This window comes from Equus przewalskii, chromosome 13 (genome assembly GCF_037783145.1).
Source record: "Equus przewalskii isolate Varuska chromosome 13, EquPr2, whole genome shotgun sequence".
Lineage (NCBI taxonomy): Eukaryota > Metazoa > Chordata > Mammalia > Perissodactyla > Equidae > Equus > Equus przewalskii.
This window is the reverse complement of record NC_091843.1, coordinates 46,585,876-46,607,592: the sequence shown is the minus strand read 5'-3', so window position 1 is coordinate 46,607,592 and position 21,717 is coordinate 46,585,876. Positions and strand designations below refer to the sequence as shown.

Sequence of the window (21,717 nt, the reverse complement as noted above, 5' to 3'; positions counted from 1 at the left end):
ATATAATGGAACATTACCACACCAGTAATATTTCATCATATTCATGAGTTCTACTCACACTTAAAGGGGAGGAGGTTATACAAGGGTGACAGTTCATTGAGGTCATCCTAGAATTTTGCTTACCACAGGGCTTGATGAATATATATAATATCAAATAAGATGTGTTCCAGAAATTTGTAAATTATAAACACTGCTATTCGATTGTAAGATTTTTTTTCTTTTGTCACCTTGGAAGGCTTTTTAAGTTGCTTCCAAATTTGTGTTGATTCTAGAATGGTTGAGGATGCTGTATGTGAGATAATACAATGAAACCCCTGCACTGGGGCCCAGGTAGCACTGGAAATTTGGGGTGGGTGGCAAGACCTGGTCTGACAGCTGACTGGCTGTGTGAACTTAGGCTAAGACCCTGAAACTCTCTGAATGTCAGACTCCTCCACATGCATAAAATGAGGCAGTGGGACTAGACAATGTATAAGGTTGCCAGTTCTAGTCTTCTGGTAATTTCTAAGTCTAAATGATACTGCTGAAATTAAAATCCAGCTAAGTGACTCACAATATCCAAATTCATTAAAATAGTTCACAAAAGAATTTCATTATAGATGAAATTGCAATGATGTGATTTTTTTTTTTTTTTAAAGATTTTTTATTTTTTCCTTTTTCTCCCCAAAGCCCCCCGGTACATAGTTGTGCATTCTTCGTTGTGGGTTCCTCTAGTTGTGGCATGTGGGACGCTGCCTCAGCGTGGTCTGACGAGCAGTGCCATGTCCGCGCCCAGGATTCGAACCAACAAAACACTGGGCCGCCTGCAGCGGAGCGCGCAAACTTAACCACTCGGCCACGGGGCCAGCCCCGCAATGATGTGATTTTAAGAGGAAAAGGCAGTTTTGTTTTTAAGTGAATCTATTCCTATATTGGTTGAACCTGATTAAATATAAATAAGGGTACACAACTATATTTTTAATACTTTACATAAAATGGTGAAGAATATTTTGTCTTTAGATGACATATCAGTCCAGTTATGGTCAGAAGTGAATTTTCCCCAAGAGATTAAAACCTGATAAAACTACTGTTTTATAAGTTGAATTAACTCAGTTGATGATAACTGAATAACTATCAAAGGCAGTCTTCAAATATTACAAATCAATTCACTGACTGTAAAGCATGTTGAGATTCTTTTGTACATTTTAGGGGTTTAAATCTTTCTTCTGTTTTATTCTAATGAAGCCTCTTCAACTAGGATAATTATTCTTCCACCCCAAAAAATGTACTTTAATTTTAAACAGGTATTATTAAATCCCACTGAAATAGGCTTCATGCAGACGTATTTGTTAAGACATCTCTTTACTGACTGTGCACAGTTATTAACAATTCACATTTCACTGTACCTACTGAACGAAGGCGCATTTATTCTTTCATTAAAAAGTTAAGCCCCGAGGGCAGCAGGAGGGACACAGAGCCTTCTTCCTATAAATGGCTCTGTCCAGTGAATATGAAATGCTTCCATATGAATACAAAAGAGAAAAGTAAATAAAACAAATGGACTTCTTCCACCCTCCATCATCCCCTCCCTGCCAATACACTCCTCTTATTTTATAAATTGCCAACAGTTAAACAGTTCCCACATTGGTACTTCCATCAATCAGAAGAGGAATGATATTTGGCACCACTGAGTTCACAACATTCTTAGGGCTGTGTGAAAGTGACAAAAAGAATATGAGGCCATGGTCAGTTCCTCAGGAGAGAGAGGTTGGAAAATCATGAGGGTGTTCATCAGCCTCCAGCACCTTGCTGCTCAAGTTTCTGGAGGTGTTTTTCAAGTTTTGAGATGTTTACTCGATGCATCATCAGAAACTGGCCATTCAAATGAAAGACGGGGATGTCAAATTTATACCTTTCATACCATGCAGAATTTTCTGGAAGTGTGATGTCCACCTCCTGTAAAATAAACTGAAACAGAGAAAGACTAAAGCTCTATATTTTAAAGAACATGGAACAAAGCAATAACTGCAGTGACAAACCGATCCCCAGACTTATTTTAATGCTGAGAGGTTGTTGTTTGAGGTCCAAAGTGATCTAATGTCCCTGATTTCCACAACTTGATTGATTTCATTGTATTCCCTAACTCCTGAATTTGCTACTTTTCTGCTACATCAGTTACATTCGGGCACTACTCAGTTCCCAGTGAAATAAAATGTGTCCCAACTGGGAAGCTGCCCGAGAATCAGGACAGACGTGTTTTAGTTATAAGAATGGGAAAGGTGTCATGGTTTGCTACAGAAAACAATTCCTTGGAAATGACAAAATAAGATGAATGGGGACAAAAGTTTAAAGCAAGCAGGAATACTGCACCTGCTAGTTAACTGTGACTCATATTAAAAGTCAGAGTAAGAAAACCAGTACTGCTCAGAGAAAAACACTTAAGGGGTAATGAGTTTTATGGAAATCAGCACTAAATTCTCTCTCTGAAGAGCAGAAAGAAAATTTAAATGAAAAATCATTTAATCTCTTTTCCTAAAGAAAGGATCTAGGCAGATACTTTATACCATGTACATTATCCGCTCCATATACATAAAGCCACACTGTATTATATTACTCTGTGTTTATAAGGCTCCAGTACTTCCTTGGCTTCATCACAAAGGGGACATGGATGCTAGAGGAAGAAAAAAAATAAAGCCATTAAACCATAAGAATGGCATGCAGCCTGACAAAAACCACAAGAAGCAGATTATACTTATTTTAAAGGACTGTTTTCTACTAGGTTAATTACACTGTTTTATTTCCAAAGCAAAACGCTGCCATAGAATCTTATAAATAGCTAGTATTTCATGGTAAATGGGCTCTCAGCATTTTGTAGTTGTTTTGTTTTGATTTTATCCATATCTAATAAATTTATATGCTTATATTTGTTACACGTGTGTATATATGATATGTATATATGTGTATATAATATATACACACATATGTGTGTGACAAGTGTAAGCATCTAAATTTATTATATATATGTATAGATAGATACATACATATGCACATACACTAAATTTAGATGCTTAGATTTTTTGTTACTGGCTTCATCTAATTGATATCTGGAAGATTATTTTTCACTGATCTATATAGTCCCAGGGCTTTGTCCTTCCTATGTCAGGAGCACTTTCCTGGCCTAGCTAACATCACCAGAATGGCTTGAAGTCTGTTTTGACTAGGGGACACTGAGCTTTGGCAGCCTTTTTCCTAATCAGTCCACAGGAACAAACCCACTGAAACCGAGTTAAAAGTGACTGCCTCATCTTTAAAAAGGGAAAAATCTCTCCTTAATTTGGATGATGATTCTACCAATTCATTAATGTTTTGCCTGTTAGTTCTAAGTGTCAGCATTAGGTTTCTTGAACTAATTCTGCACTGAGGGGCAAGCAAGCTTTAGTGCCCATTGTTGTTTGCACTCTTTAACCACCCAGTGGAGAAGTCTGTTGAGAATGTTTTGGATCATTGGCAGATTGTAAAGGCTTCTCAGCCCTTGACTCTTTGGACAGGGACTAGCTATAGGTTCTCTTGCAGGAGCTCAAAATAGACTGAACATTACCGATGCTTATATGAAACCTGCTTTTTAACATGACAGGAGGAGATAACCTGTTATGTAAAAGAAAGGCCCCTCCTCCAGCTTAACTCACAGCTTGTTTTGAAATAAGGACCCAGATCATCAAAAGGCAGTCTTCCTTCAGAAGGGTCTGTCTGGCCCAGAGAATTAGGCAGCTCATGTTATTATTAGCATTATCAATAAACAGATTATGGATAGTCTGCGATGTTTTAAGATAATCATGTTGAAATTTTCTGAGAAAGTTTCAAAAGTCAACAGAGGATCGCAAAAGCAAAACAAGAACAAGCTAAATTGCAGAAGTACCAAATGCACTGACATTTTGCTTTTATATTAAAAAACTTTACCCAGATCACGTTTTTCATTTTGTTTTGCTTTTTTAAACATGGAACTCTATGCAAAATATCATGTGTACATGTATTTTTATGAGGAAAGGTTCGCCAAATTTTACAGGCTTATGAACTGAAAAAGCGTAAGACCCAGAAGTCTGGACCATTCAAACATTCTTATCTAGGATTTTCCATGGTCCCAAAAGAACACTTATTTACTCTGTCCCTGAATTATAGTGGAAATTTGTTGGGTTGCCATCTAACACCCACTCCCCTTTCTTGTAACATAAATGCTGTGATTTTGCCTCACAGGAATTGCTCTCAGCATGTGGCTGACTCCATCCCTGAACAACGAAGTTAGGACACCTGGCTTAGACTGAGGCATCAGCACATCCTGTCCCTCTGACTCTGAAAGGCTCAGGGATAAGCCAGTTAGAGCCAATGGACAGCCATGAGGCCTCTGCTGGAGTTTCTGTAGATATCCGAGATGTGGGATCTGGGGTTTGGGATGGCTGCAGTCTTCCAAGAGAAGAGCCCGAGTGAGAACAGATTTAACCCAGAAGATGTGGAGCTGAAGAGATTGGTAACATGCTTAGTTTCAGAATCAAGCTACTCCTGAAACCTGACCAACTCATAAATCCCTTTTTTGTGTTAAGCCACTCTGGGAAGTACTTTCTATTATTTATAACTGAAAGAGACCTGATATTGTACTTTTTCTTTCACTGGATTGTGAACTCCTCAAGGTGACAGTGATATCTTATTATACGCTTAATGACACAAATCAAGGGTTTCATACAAGTTTTAAGCTGAATGGAAGATTAGTGTGTTTTTTTTGGCAGATGTTTTCAGTTAACTTGGCTGTTGCTCAAACTGAAAAATAGTGCAGAATAGTTAGGCTAAGTGAGCTCCATTAGCCTTTAGGGATTATTTGATTTTTGTGGTTAATTGTCACATACATTTCTCATGTGCAGACACAGATAATGAAATATTTTTGTTCCATAATTTCCAGCAGTGCAATATATACTTATGGCTATGAAAAGTAGTTTTGATTAACTATTCTCAGCAAGAAATTAATTTTTAAAAAACTACTTAAACTTTGTTATTAGAGAACCATCAGATATTTTCAAATTGCTAAAATGCCTGAAATCTGAAAAATCTATTAAACAAGAGACTTTTTTGTTTGAATTACAGTATTATTCACTAAAGTCAATTCTGTTACCTTGTACTTTATTTCTTTTTTGACTATAAATCACACGAAATAATGTTAACTAGCAAAAGCAAATCAGAAATGTTTGTATGATACATTTCAGGGAAAAGCTCTTAAATATTTAAACTACCTTTATGGCGTAAAACTAGTATTAGGGATAAGAAAACAAGTACAGCCAATGCTTATTATTTGTGATTCTGTATTTGTGAATTCACCTATTCACTAAAACTTGTTTGTAACCCAAAATCAATACACATGGAGAATTGCAGTCATTCACGGACATGTGCGTGTAGAGAGCAGTGAAAAATTTGAGTCTCTCAAAGTGCACGTTCCTAGCAAAGGTGGACCAAGACAATGCTCTGCCTTCTTGTTTCAGCTCTCATACTGTAAACTAGTGTCCTTTTCGTGATCTACTTAGTGCCACATTTTTCATATTTTTGTGCCTTTTGTTGGTGATTTTGCTGTTTAAAACAGTCCCCAAGCACAGTGCTGAAGTGCTATCTAGTGTTTCTAAGTACAAGATGGCTGTGCAAGATCTGCCTTATGGAGAAAATATTGTATTAGATAAGCTTTGTTCAGGCATGAGTGTATAGTGCTGTTAGCTGTGAGTTCAATGTTAATGAATCAACAATATATATTAAATAAGGTGTCTTTAAACAGTAACACACATAAAACAAGGTTACCTATTGATCAGTTGACACAATATATTGTGACCAGAAGCTCATAGGAATCTAACCCTATATTTCCCCTAGGAGCAGTGGTGTCGTACTTGCTAATTCAGTGTTTGTGGCAACCTTGTAAGACATAAGTATCACAAGTAACAAGAATTGACTATATTTCTAAGTGATACATTTGTAAACATCATATTATAATCTGATAGTTCTTTCTTTCAATGTAGGGATCAGATGACTATTAAATATATTAACTTCCCTTCTGATAATTGTGAGACAATGAGGTATCTGAGTAGGAAACAGAGTTACTACTGTCGTAACTGGAACTGAAAACTTGAGGAACAGGTCTGAAGAAAGTTTATTCCATTGCTTTCCTTTCAACATTTTTCCCTTTCTTAAATGTACAACATTTTTTACCCAACAATTTTAAAACTTTATGTTTTTAAAGTAGTAATTTTTCTTTTTCACTCTGTACCTTTGTGAATAAGGTCAGCACAGGCAGAGCAGTCTTAGAGGCAGAGAGATTCCTCAAGAGGAGTCGAAAGGAGCATTTGGCAAGTTGCATGCTATTTTCTTGAAACCAGAGCATCTTAATTCTGCCAAAAGAAAAACAGACCAGTAAACTTATGTGCCCTAGACTTTGCTCTTTATAATATGAACAATAAACTGCAAGCCTATGATGGAATTTGAAGACTTCAGAATTGCTTCTTGGAGTCCAGAGTGTCAGAGAGGCCCAGAAGTTCACTATATTCCAAACAAAAGAGAATTTAGAATGGGGAAAAAATCCACATTTATGGATTAGCTGTGTGCCTAATCACTTGGTTTCTATAAGCAAACTGCATGGGTTTATTAAGTTGAATACAAAATTAAATTTCACCTGCAGATTTTGCTAACATCCTAATGATCCCCTAAAATGTGGACGTTTCCTGAGATGGTTTTTATTCACGGAGATAGCTTATCTTATGGACAAGCATTCAACAACACCCAGCCACCTTCATGGTAAAAGAAACAATAAGCCAAGCAGCACAGGTCCCCAGCTGAAGGTTAAAGCTATCACTTATGAGATCTGTTCCTCTGCTGCAAGAGATGGGGAAACACAGGGCTGTACTTAGTGGAACTGCAGGGGAGAATTAAGCTGAGTTAACTTGTCAGAAATAAAAACTACTCATCTCCTTAAGAAGTATTTTAAAAGGAGATTCCCATCATTTTCGAAAACATACACAAATGTACTAGTGTTTCTACCAGAGATATTCCAGTAAGAACAGCTTGGTAACAGCAGCATGTCAAACATTAGGCTTTGAAGCTCCCTCATCCTGCTACTTTGCTTGACATAAGATACCTTACTTATTCCTAGTTATTCTATTGAGCCTCGAACTTTGTCCTTAAAACTACAAATATGATAATTTCACTTTTAAAGCACACATGTACTGTTGACTTTATGATTTATCAGTATTTCCAAGACAGATTCATTCCTGAGATCTTCGTTTCTTGACTTTACTCCTCTCTCCAACTTTATCACTTTCCCTCCCTTATCTTAGCAAGTTGCAGTTGCAAAGATTCCCTTTGTTCCTTGAATACCCAAAGATCATCAGAATCTCTGTATTTGCTGCCCCTCTTCATGAAAAGCTCTTAAGTATCTTTTCCTCTTTTGGCCTGGGCTCATGTTACCTCCTTAGCGATGCCTTAGTGAGTTTCTTACCAATGTGGCCAGCCCATCACTCTCCATCCTCATACCTTGCTATAGTTTTCTTTTATCTTTCACGATCTAAAATTATTTCTTTACCTATATGTTCCTTCTACTACAAGTATATTGTCCTTCTACTACAATGAGAGTTCCATAGGAGCAGGTACTTGTCCACACTAGTATCTCTGAGCATCTACAATTAACCTGGCATACAGTAGGTGTTCAAATATTTGCTGAAATGTTAAATATTGCAAATATTGCTGGAATGTTAAAAGTAATGGAGTGAGCCTTTCTCCCCCTCTTTAGTCTCACCTCTAACCCTGATCAGATACTCAGTGTGCAGAGCAGTCACTATTTTCGGGCAGATATTATATCGTAACTAAAGGTGAGAGCTCCTCAGCAAGTCCATGAGATTGTGGGCCAGGGTGCTGCAGCTGGTCCCAACCCTTCACCACCACCTGGAATCTCCCCCTGCTCTGCTCCACAGAGCATGACTAAATTAATTATGTGCTAATCTCTACTAGTGACTAGGCTTTTCAGTGTAAGATTAGCCTTAAACTCATTTCAAACAGAATGACATGACTTTAGAGAAGAACACCAACGCATATCAAACTAGTGTAAAGACCACAGGACAAAAAGATTGGATTCTGATTCATGAAAACAATAATCTTTCCTTCACTCTTAAACCTGTAGCCTTCCACTTCCCCCTGGATCTTCCTGCTAACTAAACAATCCTGATAATGCATTAAAAAGGAATGTTATGAGAATTTTGCAAGGATCTGCTACCCAGCATTATTCCAGGGTGGAAAGCAGATCTAAACAATTTCACAATATGCTGTGGTACTCTCAACTAAGTGTTAAGCCCTGGTATGCACATTTTCTATAAATTCAGCAGAATCAACAACTCCAATAGGTGAATGTGGCTGGAGACAACAGCTTCTAAACACTGTGTGGCTTTGTCTACAAAGGATGGAAATGAGAGGGGAAAGTATAGTGTTAGCCATGTTTACGCTAGGTAGAAATTTCTACATCATTGGTTTTGGGAAGGCTGTATGCCAACAGTGGCCTACCCTCCTAGAGTATGAAGTTAGAAAAGCTGTACTGTATGGAGGAGAAAGAAAATAAAAAATTAGCTTTCTCAGAGTAAAGGCAGAGAGACAGCCTTTGGAAATGAGATGGATCAGGCCATCTATGGCAGTGACCCAAGACTAGAACCAGGACGGTAAACAGTGGGGGGATTTAAGATTTATTGATGTCTGGCTGGTAAGGAAAGGAAAACTTATTGCTTTTACCCAGCTGAGTTAAGACTGAGGTGTTAAAGCTTTAAAAAAAAGATTCACATTCACAATGGAAATCTGCTTCAGTATTTCCAACATGACAAAACACAGCATGTGGTCTTGGTTGCGCCCAAGACAAATAAAACCTGTCATAGTAAACAGAGTTGCTATTCATTCCAGATTTGCTGGAATATTTGTTCAACCAACGCAGAGAGCTAAGTAAAGTCTTCAGTGATGCTACAACCATTCTGTTTAAAACTAGTTCTCTTTTCCACAGTTAGTCTCCATTTCTACTTTTTTACATATATTTAATTACTTAAACATGGCACAATGTTTACTGAGAAATGCATTAGCATTATGCAATTTTACTACCTGCATATTTTCCAAATGCCCTAAGGCAGATGCATTTTACCACTTGTTAAATTAGCTGATTTCTATGTAAGCATTGTATTATAAAATCATATTAGAGCCTGATATAAAGAAAAAGCTCCCTACACATCTCCTAGGCAGAGTAAGATATTAAGGCTAAAATTATGAACACTGGAGTCCACTTAGTTCTAGAAATAAAAAATAAAATGAAAAACAATACATTCCAATTGGAAGTCTGTAATATTCTTCTTAGAATATTTTATTAACTCTGTAAACCCTAACACCATTGCTGTCAATGTCACATTCACCGAATCATGCCTTCTTGAAGTAAAATCTTAATATGGGCTACTGTGTCAATGTGACATTTTCATTAGTTCTATTATTTTTGAACAGTATCTCAGCACTATAAAAATATTCTGAAAGGCGGTCTCTGCCTGTTAGCTCTTGACTGGGAGAGGACAACACATTTTTGATTATGTCATTGAATTTAGTCATGAAATATGTGTCCTTACTACACACACAGACACAGTTTTATCCTTTGTATTTTGTTCTATGCCTCTGTGATATGAGCAAAAAGAGCCATGTTCGTAATATCTAAGAAGCACAATTGGGTCACCTTTGTCCCAGACAAAAAAAAAAAAAAAAGCAAAAGGCATAAGACTGGATTTAGAATGTGCCTAAAACAAATTCCACAGCCTAACAATAAAAGATGGTGACTCCTGCTGTTTCAAGTCCACTGCTGCTCAGAGGCACAGATCACCCTGAAAGAGAAAGAGAATGCTAGCTTTTCAACCAAACTGAGCCTGACTTCAGTGGTCTTTATGGCAGAATCAAATACAACATGGGGGGAGGACTGATTGGACCAATTCAGTCCTCCTTGAAGCCAGATAAGGACGATAACTTAACTTTATAGCATTTTCCCTGCGAAGCACTGAAGGGCAGACCATTAAAGCAACTGATTACAGTACAGAAAGAAGCCAGGGTCGTTGGAGCCTTTATTAAGGATTATTCATTTCTTGCATGAGGAGCTGCCCAGGCTATGGCTGCTCATCACTTATGTGGGGCTCCTGGATTCTTCAAACACTGTGTGTGTCTGATTAGAAGGGAAACAACATTGTTCTCACTTGAGTAGAGAAACTGACCTTCACTGACCAGAATTTTTATGCATACAAAGAATCCTTTGGCACACCAAATCTCTAAGTTCACGTGATCCCTCATCAGCAAGCTGCAGTGTTAGTTCATGTGCAAAATCAAAAAGTCTATATAAACCCAGGGACATCTTGGTTATTAACAGGTAATGCTGGAGCTTCTTCACAAGAGTATAATGTAAATTTAATGCTTAGCTGACATTAACCAAACACTATTAGCGTAGCTCTCACTGAACCTGTGTTCCATAAAGAGAGGCTCAGGGCTTCCGTTTAGTCATTTGTGCCATGTGAGATGTCAAGTGCTCCATTTCACATTCACTGCCGTCTAAGTATAATGTTCCTATTTTTACCCAAATGACTAGAAACACACACACACACACACACACACACACAGCCCTCTATTGGGAACAAAACCCATATTTTAGATTACTGAAGGTTTATGTAATGAGGTGAGGCTGCTCTTAAGAGATTCATCTGGGTCACTGAGCTCTACCTAATCCAGGGAAACAGGGACAAATGACGCCTCCCCAGTGTTCCTCTGTGCTTTTGGTCAGTCAGCTGTGTCCAAACCTCCCTTTCTTGCAAAGAAGTGGGAGCCTCGCCTGGGATCTTGGGGACAAGTGTGGAGCCAAGAGTGACGAGGAGAGGTAGCATAAAGGGACACAATCAAAGCTGAAAATTGAGGAGATACTTTGAGGTGCCAATTCAAGGAGCTAAGCAGGGCTAGAATGAGGCTATAGAACAGAAACAGGGAGTGCGGGGTGGAAGGCCCAACTTGGAGAGCGGCCCTCACTCACTGGTGTGGGTGGGATCTCAGGTGATTTTCCAGCACCTCAGCAATCAGGGTACCTGGACAGGGGAACTGCCTACGAGGTGGAGCCAACTCAGATATGACGTTACAAGAAAGATCCCGAGCTAACTACCCATCTGTGGGCCCACATGTATGTGGTGTCATGCTCAACTTCATTCTTCTTTTTAAATTTAAATTTTTAAAGTTTTTAAAATTTAAAAAATTTTTTAAGATTTTTAAATTATAACTGACATATATTAGTTTCAGGTGTACAACATAATGATTCACTATTTGCATACACTGCAAAAACAGCTTCATTCTGGCTATGCAGTTGGACTGCCGGTTGGACCCATATAACACATGAAACCATGAGTAGGCCCACATTATGCCCCAGCCCTGGGGTGCAAGAAGCAGCCTCTCACACCATGTGTCCACCACACTCCCTGCAGCTTCTACTTCCAGATTTCAGTGCCCACAGGATCACCTCACAGGGGTCCAGAGAAGCCAGTAATCAGTCCCAGAAATGAATGGTCACATGAGTTCCTAGTGACAAAACCCCTTTTTACTTCAAATTATTACTATGACTGGGATTTCCAAGTATCTTGAAGTCTCTATTCTACTATTTGTATTCAAAGGGTGCTGCGTTCACTTGCATTCAACACTCTGCTCTGTGAAAAATTTTTTAACTGTTTGAAGTGTGGGCCTTGCCTATCCAATAAGACTACAATTTCACTGAAGGTATACAGCATTTACATATCCACCACTTACTACATGCACTTTGCCCCCATATCCCCCTCCCTTCAAATTCTCAGTAAAATTAAGTCATTATTTTTTTTCTTCATCCTTCCTAGTGTTGAGCCCATTTCTTTCCCTCCAAATAAAACTCTCAGGTGGGGATATCACCTCCACATGCTGGATATAAGCAACAAGAAAGATCTATTTCAGTGCATTCAGCAGGGAGTTAAATTCTTAACTGAAACTATAAATACAAGAGAGACTACAACAGGGACATCTAATGGGCAACTTTGAATGTTATACGGGGAAAGGAAGAGAAGAGTACTGGTGCTGAGATTGGAGGTGGTTTCATAAGGGATCTAAGTCATGTAGGATTTAGATATGTAGACAAAAGGGGAAGCATTCTAAAGTTGGGGTCAGACACAAAGGCACTGAGGGAGGAATGCTGTGGCCTGTTTGATGGGAGCCACCGGAGGGTTTTGAACAAGAGTGATGTGATAAAATCAGTGTTTTGGAAGAGTGATCTGGCAGCAGCATGCAGGATGGACTGCAGAGGAAAGGAGAACGGAGGCGGGAAAGAGTTAGAGGTCAATTATGACAATCCACTTGTGGGATGAGAGTCATTCATTTATTCATTCAACAATTATCTGATGTTTTCCATGTATTAGATACTATTCTAGATGCTGGGTTCAGTGGTGAACAGGAAACCAGGGTACCTTCCCTCATGGGGTCTTATAATCTAGTGACGTTAAAGACTCTTTAATGTCAGACAGTATCAGATAGTGCTAAGTAGAGGGGAGGGAGTAAAACAGGGTGATGTGATGGTGACTGAGGCAGGTCCTTTCAATAAGGTACTCTGAGTAGGTGTCGTTTTTCTGAGACTAAAGGGTGAGGTGCAAAGATCTCAAGGAGGAGCATTTCGGGTGACGGAACAGTAAGTGCGAAGACTCCAAGGTGAGGACAACCTTGACTTTTTGGAAGAAACAAAGAGGACCATAAGGCTAAAGCACAGTAAACAAGTGAGAGAGTGGCAGGAGGGCTCAAAAATGGTCAGCAGCAGGGTCAGATCACCTAAGGCCTGTGGGCTATGATAAGGAATTGAGGGGGGCTGGCCCTGCGGCCGAGTGGTTAAGTTTGTGCACTCCGCTTCAGCGGCCAAGGGTTTTGCTGGTTCGGATCCTGGGCGCAGACATGGTACCGCTCATCAGGCCATGCTGAGGCGGCGTCCCACACGCCACAACTAGAAGGACCCACAACTAAAGTATACAACTATGTACTAGGGGAGATTTCGGGAGAAAAAGCAGGAAAAAAAAAAGCAAACCCAAGAAGATTGGCAACAGTTGTTAGCTCAGGTGCCAATCTTTAAAAAAAAAGGAATTGAGGGGCTGGCCCTGTGGCCGAGTGGTTAAGTTCGCGCGCTCCGCTGCAGGTGGCCCAGTGTTTCGTTAGTTCGAATCCTGGGCGCGGACATGGCACTGCTCATCAGACCACGCTGAGGCAGCGTCCCACATGCCACAACTAGAAGGACCCACAACTCAGAATATACAACTATGTACTGGGGGACTTTGGGGAGAAAAAGAAAAAAAATAAAATCTTTAAAAAAAAAAAAAAGGAATTGAGGTTTTAAGTACAATTAGATTTAGAGGAGGGAAGTGACATGATTTCATATAGATTTAAAAATCACTTTAGCTGCTGTGTAAAGAATGGATTTTAAGGAGGCAAGATGGAAGCAGAGACCAAGTTAGGGGGCTTCTGCAGTAGTCTGGGTGAGAAAGGATGGTGGTGTGGACACGGCCAACGGGACCTGCCAATGAATTGAATATGAGGAATTAAAAATGATGGTAAAGGGGCTGGCCCCATGGCTGAGTGGTTAAGCCCGCGTGCTCCGCTGTGGCAGCCCAGGGTTTTGCCAGTTCGGGTCCTGGGCGCGGACATGGTACTGCTCGTCAGGCCACGTTGAGGCAGCGTCCCACATGCCACAACTAGAAGGACATGCAACTAAGATATACAACTATGTGCCGGGGGGATTTGGGGAGATAAAGCAGAAAAAAAAAGATTGGCAACAGTTGTTCGCTCAGGTGCTGATCTTTTAAAAGAAAAGGAGAGACTGGCAACAGTTGTTAGCTCAGGTGCCACTCTAAAAAAAATAAAAAAATAAAAATAATGGTAAAGACAATTCCAGTTTTGGTCTTGAGCCTCTGGGTGAGTGGCAGTGCCATTTACTAAAATGAGGAAACTGAGGCAGGAAGAGATTGAGGGATGTAGAGACTGGGAGCTCAGTCAGGAACAAGTTGGAGCTCAACTAGAGTGTGGCATATATAGGTTTGGTAGTCAGGAGAGATGCCAGGGCTGAAGATAAAAATTTGAGACTCCATCATTCTAAGGGCTGTATTTACAGCTGTGGAAGTAGATGAGATGATCTCAATAGGAGAGAAGAAGAGGGCCAGGACAGATCTCTGAGGCAATCCAACATTTAGGAATTGGGTAGAGAGGCGCCAGCAAAGGAGGCAGACAGAAAGGATGTGAGGTAGGAGGAAATCCAGGAAAGTGTGTCATCACAGAAGCCAGCAGGACAAAGTGTTTCCAGAATGGAGTGGCTCATTGTCAAAGAGTGACGAAGGCTTGGACTAGGAAGGGGGAGTGAAAGAATCTACCACAAATCAGGCAAGATGTCCCTGATCTTGCTCCAAGGGAATGAAATCTTCCAACCAATGCTAACCCCTAAAATAAACTCCCTTGTCTGCTTCTTGCCTAATTTAACATCTTAACCAAAAGGAGGTATTTCTGGTGAGGATGGAGGCAGTGGTTTGGGAGAGAAGAGTGAAGGCAAAAGTTGACTGGGCGTCTTAAAAAGATAATACATGTAAAAATCTCTGTGTAAGTTGTAAAGCAGAATAGAGAAATAAGGCTTAACTATTACTAAATAATACTAAAAGTACGGTATTGTTATTAATAATGATGATTCTATTGGCTGAAATGTGTTTTTACTGGCCTCAAATGGAAGATTTAAAACTCCAGGAATAACAATCTCAGAAATAGCGAACTGCAAAACTGAAAAATATTTCAAACAGAAATAGCCGAAAATTTCAGTTTGTGAACATAAAAAGGAATTTCCAAGATACGATATCACTGATTAAAGACCCAATATGCTTATCTTCTACTAAGACTGAATATCTAGACCAACAAATACCTGGGTACCAGGTATTGTCTCAGCTTACTCAGGCTTCATGAGATTACAGAACAGGGCACTGAAATTTAGTCTTTGAGGAGTTGAGGTTTCCCCTTGATAGGTGTTTTTTTCTTGAGGAAGATTAGCCCTGAGCTAACATCTGCTGCCAATCCTCCTCTTTTTGCTGAGGAAGACTGGCCCTGAGCTAACATCCGTGCCTATCTTCCTCCACTTTATATGTGGGACGCCTACCACGGCATGGCTTGCCAAGCAGTGCCACGTCCTTACCCGGGATCCAAACTGGCAAACCCTGGGCCACCAAAGCGGAACGTGCACAATTAACCAGTGTGCCACTGGGCTGGCCCCTCCCCTTGATAGGTTTTGAACAAAGGTCAGTTCCCGCCCAGTTGCTGCTTCCCCATACTTGCCTTTATATTTTCAAAGAAGGGAAAATTCAGTACCGCTATTACATTACCAATGATATCCTCAACCCATGTTGATCAAAACAGAAGCTGCCTAGGTAATGGTAAAGTTGAATTTTATTAATAATTTTTAAAGACAAAACTTATTCCAAGGTAGTTTTGAATAAATTGTGTAGAGAAGTCAAAATAATTTAAATTTACACAGCTCTCACTAACTCATCAGTCAGTTCAGTTAAGCGCAAATTGTATACTTCTTCATTTAGAACTTTAAAGTTGCTCTGCATGTAGAGTTTCAGTTGGAATTCAGCATGTTTGAATTCCTGGGTGAGGATTTGCTAAATATAAACCCTAAAGACAGGCAACTGCCACTAACTAGTTCTAAGATGCCAGGCAATTCCTCACCTCTTTAAGCCTCAGTTTCATCAATGGTAAAACAGAAATACTACCCCTGTCCTGTTCTCTCATTTTCAGAGACGTGGAGAAACTGTGCCATAGGCTTTGGGTCCTCCTGATCAGAGAGGGGGAAATCACACACAGAAGAAATGCCATGGCAATAGCCCATGACTTCAAAAGGCTCCGAACAGAGACTCTGAAGTCATTTTTACCTGTAGGAGCCTAAAATGCTAGTCCATTTAAAAAAAGGACCAAAATTCATGCACAGATCCATGTAGAAGCGTACAGGCACTTACTCATCGCAAACTTGCTTCTCTAGCTCCTCAATAACCGGGAAGCCTTGGCATCAGAAAGGACCCAGGAGGGAAATGGGGGAGGAGACATTAGAGTGGCCAGGCACTCATCTCACAAATGTTTGAGCATCTGAGTTGGAAAAGCACCTCCAAAAAGGAATAGTGTATTTTTATTTCTTACTATTAGACACATTTTAAAAATGCTTTTTAATGACAGACCCTTGTCATCTTGGCATTCTCCTCCACGTCTAGGAGCACTACTGTGGTGCCTAGGCCTATAGCAAGCTGACAGATGTGAAGTGGAAAGGGAGAGGAATCTTCAGTGTAAGCAAGAGTCTATTTCAAAATCTTTGGACCTTAGCAGTCACACTTTCCTGATCATTGCTTCAGAGGAGGCTACTCGATAATGGGGTTGGTGCACATGACAATGTCAGGGAAGGGTTTCCAGAAAAACATTCAGCTGAAAAATAAAAAGAAGATGCTAAGCAAAAACAGTAATGTACTATTACTCTACACTCCCTCTAACACCTAGGGGTTCAAAGGGGATTCTGGGCTAATTCATGTTAACACAACAGGGCTTGCACACACTGCCACCCTCCCCTCATCCTCAACCCCAAAGATACAGACTTAGCATCTGGCCTGGAGCCAGGGAGGCATATTCTGAATTCAGAGTGCAACAATGTTCAGTACAATTATGACATAATGGCTGTAAAGCTGTCCCTGAAAGCCAAGAAAACCTGAGTAATGTGGTTGGGTTATATCATACAGGAGGGCTTAATAGAGTTTAAAACCAATTTGAAAATTCCTTTATTCCATAAAGATAACATTAAGATAAGGGCAAAATCCTTCTAGTTCAAGGGATGGGAACAAAGTGCGTAAGGAATTATGCAGACTCCTTTCCACATTATCCTTAACCAAAATGACCCATTCCCTTTGAAGATATCTCTGATACTTAATACTGACCCAAAAAGAAGGCAATTTCACTAAAACATTGTAGTCTTATTGTACCCAGCTAGTACTGCCTTGCTATTTAAAAAGCACACAATCCTGTTTCCAAAAACAACTGTTTGCAATCCAAAATCCAACCATCCAGGCAGTGTCTTTCATTGGTCACTAAGACGCCACTATTTCCAGAGAGGTGAAGTTATTCTTATGACCACACAAGACCTGAAAGATGTTTCACTCATTTTTAGCCATTTTGTAGCAAATGACTTTGGAGCATTTGAGTTACTAAATATAGCACTTCCTTGGACTTGTGATCCCAACAACCCCTAGGCCAGCAGAAGAACAGTGCTCAATCTAAATTTTGGGAACCATCCACTCTTGAGGTCAGGCCCTGGCAATCCGCAATTATGTGAGATTCCATGATCCTCTGAATTCTAGTCTGTTACTTAACAGCTATCATTGATAGACTGTCGTAATATTTTGGAACTGAGAAGTGACTTTGGAGATCCCCTTGCTTTATGGATAAATAAACTAATGTTTAACTAAGGCCACTCATACTGCATTTTTTGGTACATTTCTCTATATTTTCTTCTTGAACAATGGCCTATTTTTATACATAATGAGACCAACACAGAATTTTCAAAACTAGAAGGGACCTCCAAATTCAACCTCCTTTCTTCCAAAGAAATCTCAAAAAGCTTTATACATTAATCCTCAGAGTACACCAAATAACAGATATTAAGGCTTAATTTAAGGATGGAGAGAATGAGGAACGTCTCAGTTACAAATGGCAGAATTCTTTTACTATAATAGTGAGATTCTGATCTCTAAATCTAAGAAGATTCAGATTAAGTTCATTTTTGAACCTGGAGAAACAGAGTGGAATTTAGATCTCCATTTTTTCAGTCTTATGTCCTAAGCTGCCTCAGCTGCCTGAACTTCTATTAAATAACAGTATCCTTTCTTTTGGCTGACTGGGAGAACTACATGTTTTAAAAAGTAAAGAGTTAAAAAATCAAAGAATTCAATCTTCTGTCCTTACTCCTGACTAAACTAGAAGCCATTTCCCCATTATTTCATGATTAATATGAAAAATTACAGAAACAATGAGAGGAAGTTCATCTGTTTCCAGTAGTAACATTCTGGTTTCTGCTGCAGACCCATTGTCAACAGAAGGAAGCAGCATATACCACAAGCATCCCCTATTACAACGCGAAAAGCTGTTGACTTTGAACTCCTTTGGAATGTTAGTAAAGTAGAAAAGCTGATTGTGGCTGTCCTTCAGTATTATTTAGGCAACCTAGCCTTAAAATAGTGACCATACATAGGTCCTCTATCCTTAAGGCAGGACCAAACCAAGATATTAGTGCCCTAGGTAAGCTAATTCTAGTATACCTTCAAATGGATGCTCTTCAAATAGTTGCTCAAGTGTTTGGGTGAGAGGTTGAACACATCAGGCCTGGAGGGAGGGTTGAGACAGGGCTGGTGGAGCCTTTCAGCTTGCATATTCCATTCAACACAACAAAGGCCCAGCAGCTGAGCAGGCCAGATCTTCTTTCAGAAAGCAGTTTGATGACCATCTATGGATTCTTAAACAGGCCCTTCCCCACTACAAGCTGTTTATCAAAGCATTAGTAACTGCAGCATTTATAACTGCTTTTAGTAAGCTCTTGAAAGATTATTGACTTATATTCTTTTCTCTACCTTGCTGTACCTCCAGTGATGTTTTCACCCTCCTTATAGATCCAGCCTCCCTTCAGGAACACTGTCTTTTCATTTCTATACCAGGTACCAAGTGTTTGCAACATGCCAGGCACTAGAAATATAAAAGTGATTAAGATACTTTCCCTGCCCTTCAGGAACTCACACTTTGGGCAGGAGAAGGATTTACCAATAATACCACAGTGATGAAGCCTATAGCAGTAAAATGGTTATTACTAGATGTTACTGGTGAAATGCTGTGAAATCCTTAGAGATGGATACTGTCTTAAAATAGAGGTACTTTGAGTTTTGCTTCTATCTCTGGAAACCTTATGTTGGGTAAGGATTGGAATAAAAAGAGAGTAATGTTTTCATGCTTCCAGTTCCCCGTGGCTGTAACGGGATACAGGGATAACACCTATGTGAAACTTAGCCAAAATCTTTCATTTTGCATATTCTTTCTCAATTTTGTCCCTCAAACTTGCTGTGTAATACTACGAGAAGGGTAAAGTAAGCTTGCCTCGTCCCTGCTACCTGTGCAGCTACACATCCCCGGATCCAGATGGTTTCTCCCCTTCAAAATAACTGCAAACAAGATTAAAACTGCATGCAGGAACTATTCCAGCTGGCTTTTGGCTTCCTCTGATGTACACCCCTTGAATAAAGCAGTGGCAAAATTACATTTCAAATAAGGAACATAAAAAAGCTTACGACTTGTATCAGATCACCTCAAGGTCCTGCTATGTGTGAAACCCCAAGTTCTGGCATTAGAAAACTAAAGCATCAGCCAGGTAGGGTATGCACACATTATGAAATATAAAAACTTTAATAATAAAAAAAAATTTGTTTTGAAGGCCTATCTTCACATTGCCTCTGGGTACATAAGAGCATGACAAAGCCAGGCGTCTGGAATAAAACAGAAATACAGTCCAATAAATTCCCAAGTTGGAAAATCCTCATTTCTATTACCTTACCTGCCATCAATCCATCTAAATAAAACTGCACAGCCACATTTTCCTCTGGTGAAGCAGACAAAAAAATATTGATCCTTCCTTGGCAGGCTGTTACTACTGACCACAGCAAGCATGAAGAAAGAAAATCTGGGGAGTCTGCCTGTCTAAAACACCAGCCTCACCAATCTTAATTTTCACAACAGGTCCTTTCTGATTCTACGCAATTCCTCAGCAGAGCAAGACCTGGGTTATTAGGCTGTAACATTTCACAAAGAACCATGATTAGTTCTGCCTTACCCCAATATTACTATAATCACTCAATATTTCCAGGGTACACCTCTTTTTCCCAGTGTTTTAAATCTCAATGTATACAGCTTCAAATACTGGTAGAGAGCTTCAAATGCACTTTCATAAGCTATTCCTCAGAATTACTAAATGAGAAGACTGTGGCCTCTAATAGCTGCCTCAGCTTGCACAGGGTCATGCACACTGAGACATGGCTCTAGTGGCTGCTTAACCAAGTCAGTGTACCAACAGGAGACCTGCTCATTGCTGGGAAATGTGCTAGAAAATGTTGGCGATATAACAGATCCTAGACACCATCCCTGTCCTGGAGGAGCTGAGAATCTTGAGGTCAAGCTGGGCTGTACTGTGGATTTTGTTTTTAAGTGCTCGAAAATATAAAGTACTATATAAAACACTTTCTATTAAGAAACAAGAATAAAGATCACTTAGGCAACAAAGCTCCTTGTTAAACACGGGCATAGTACGTAACTTGCCTATTCATGTAAGTAACAATTCAGTTGGGACTCTTCTACCTCTGGACTTATTAAAAAATTCTATGAGCTGATATTTCTTAGGGGTGACTGACAAGGCTAAGTTTTTTTTTTTAAAGGCTATTTGTTGAGAATTGTACAGTCTGATTTATTCTCTCATTGTTCAACACCCAGAGGGCTGCTTTTGCCCAACAAAGCAGAGAGGAAGCCCAGAGAGCCCTGGGACTCACAGTGTTCCTTACTGCCCCTTTCAACCTTTTCACCCCAATTAAAGGTCAACATGGCTGCTCAAAAATATTTATTTAAAAGGGCAGTCATCTCAGCGGGCTGCCACTTAGATTATATTACCACTTCACAGAATTCAATTAAACCTGGGATGGGGCACCTGTGAATCACTGGTAGAAACATGAAGTTTTCTGCTTTCTCTTAAAAAGCTGCCTCTTTCCCGCCCGTTATTTTCTTCACTACCCAGAGCGCCCTCGCGCTTATGATATCCGCCCCCGTAGCTCATGGATTTATGGCTCCCGGTTTAATGAAATTCCCTCTAACGTCAATCGAAATTGGCAGCGCGACGCCTCTCCCACCCACCTGGCAGCGTCCAGCACCGGGACCCACCTGAGCCTCCCGCCGCCTACGTCGCCGCTTCCGCCCCGCGCTCGGCACTTCCGCCCGAGCCGCCGGGCCCGCCCTGCACTTCCGCCCCGGCCCGCCGCCCCCTCGGGTTGGGCTCCCGGGATCTCAGGGCGGGGCCGGTTGCCCGTCTGAAGGATGGTCGCCCTTGGCTGTTATACGTGAAAAGAGAGACACAAGACCAAGACCAAACTATTGAAAAAAAGGCCACAGAAAAGTGACCAAGTGTGTTTGGGACCATTTAATAACGAGCCTCGGGTGTGGGAGCCCACTTTTTGAGAATGTGCAGTCCAGGCCATTTTAACCCCTTGCATTCATTCGTACATTAATTTACGGTTTACTGTCCTCCTCCTGTCAATACGGGCTGAGCTCGGTTATGGGGAACAAGATGATGACCAAACTGGCAGCCGTACCCTCCCCAAACTTAAAGCTGTGTAAGCAAGTCAGACATTAGGAAATTAGCCTTTAAATGGGTCACGCATTCACTGAGGTAGGAGTTTTGAAAGGGAAGAAAATATGGACCCATGAAAAGAGTAGGATCTAGTTGAAGAAGTGGCTTTTGGGCTGGGATGTGAAGGACTCGCTTGGGCAAGGACAGACCTCTCCAGGCCTGGGGAAGGTTGGGACTGGAGGGAG

At 40.3% G+C, this 21,717-nt stretch overlaps 1 protein-coding gene across 2 annotated transcripts; it reads right to left on the bottom strand.

Annotated features, from left to right (window-relative positions):
- Positions 1 to 619: 619 nt before the first annotated feature.
- C13H5orf63 (chromosome 13 C5orf63 homolog) lies at positions 620 to 21,164 on the bottom strand. Of its 2 annotated transcripts, none has more exons than XM_070569357.1 (4): positions 21,067 to 21,164; positions 6,272 to 6,392; positions 2,594 to 2,650; positions 620 to 1,947 (listed from the first exon to the last, which is right to left on the bottom strand). In XM_070569357.1, the coding sequence occupies exons 2-4, from the start codon at positions 6,383 to 6,385 to the stop codon at positions 1,771 to 1,773; spliced, it is 348 nt and encodes a 115-aa protein (XP_070425458.1). In that variant the 5' UTR covers positions 6,386 to 6,392; positions 21,067 to 21,164; the 3' UTR covers positions 620 to 1,770. The 2 variants fall into 2 exon arrangements, with proteins under 2 accessions (XP_070425458.1, XP_070425459.1); XM_070569358.1 differs by having other exon boundaries at positions 21,040 to 21,143.
- Positions 21,165 to 21,717: the final 553 nt, after the last annotated feature.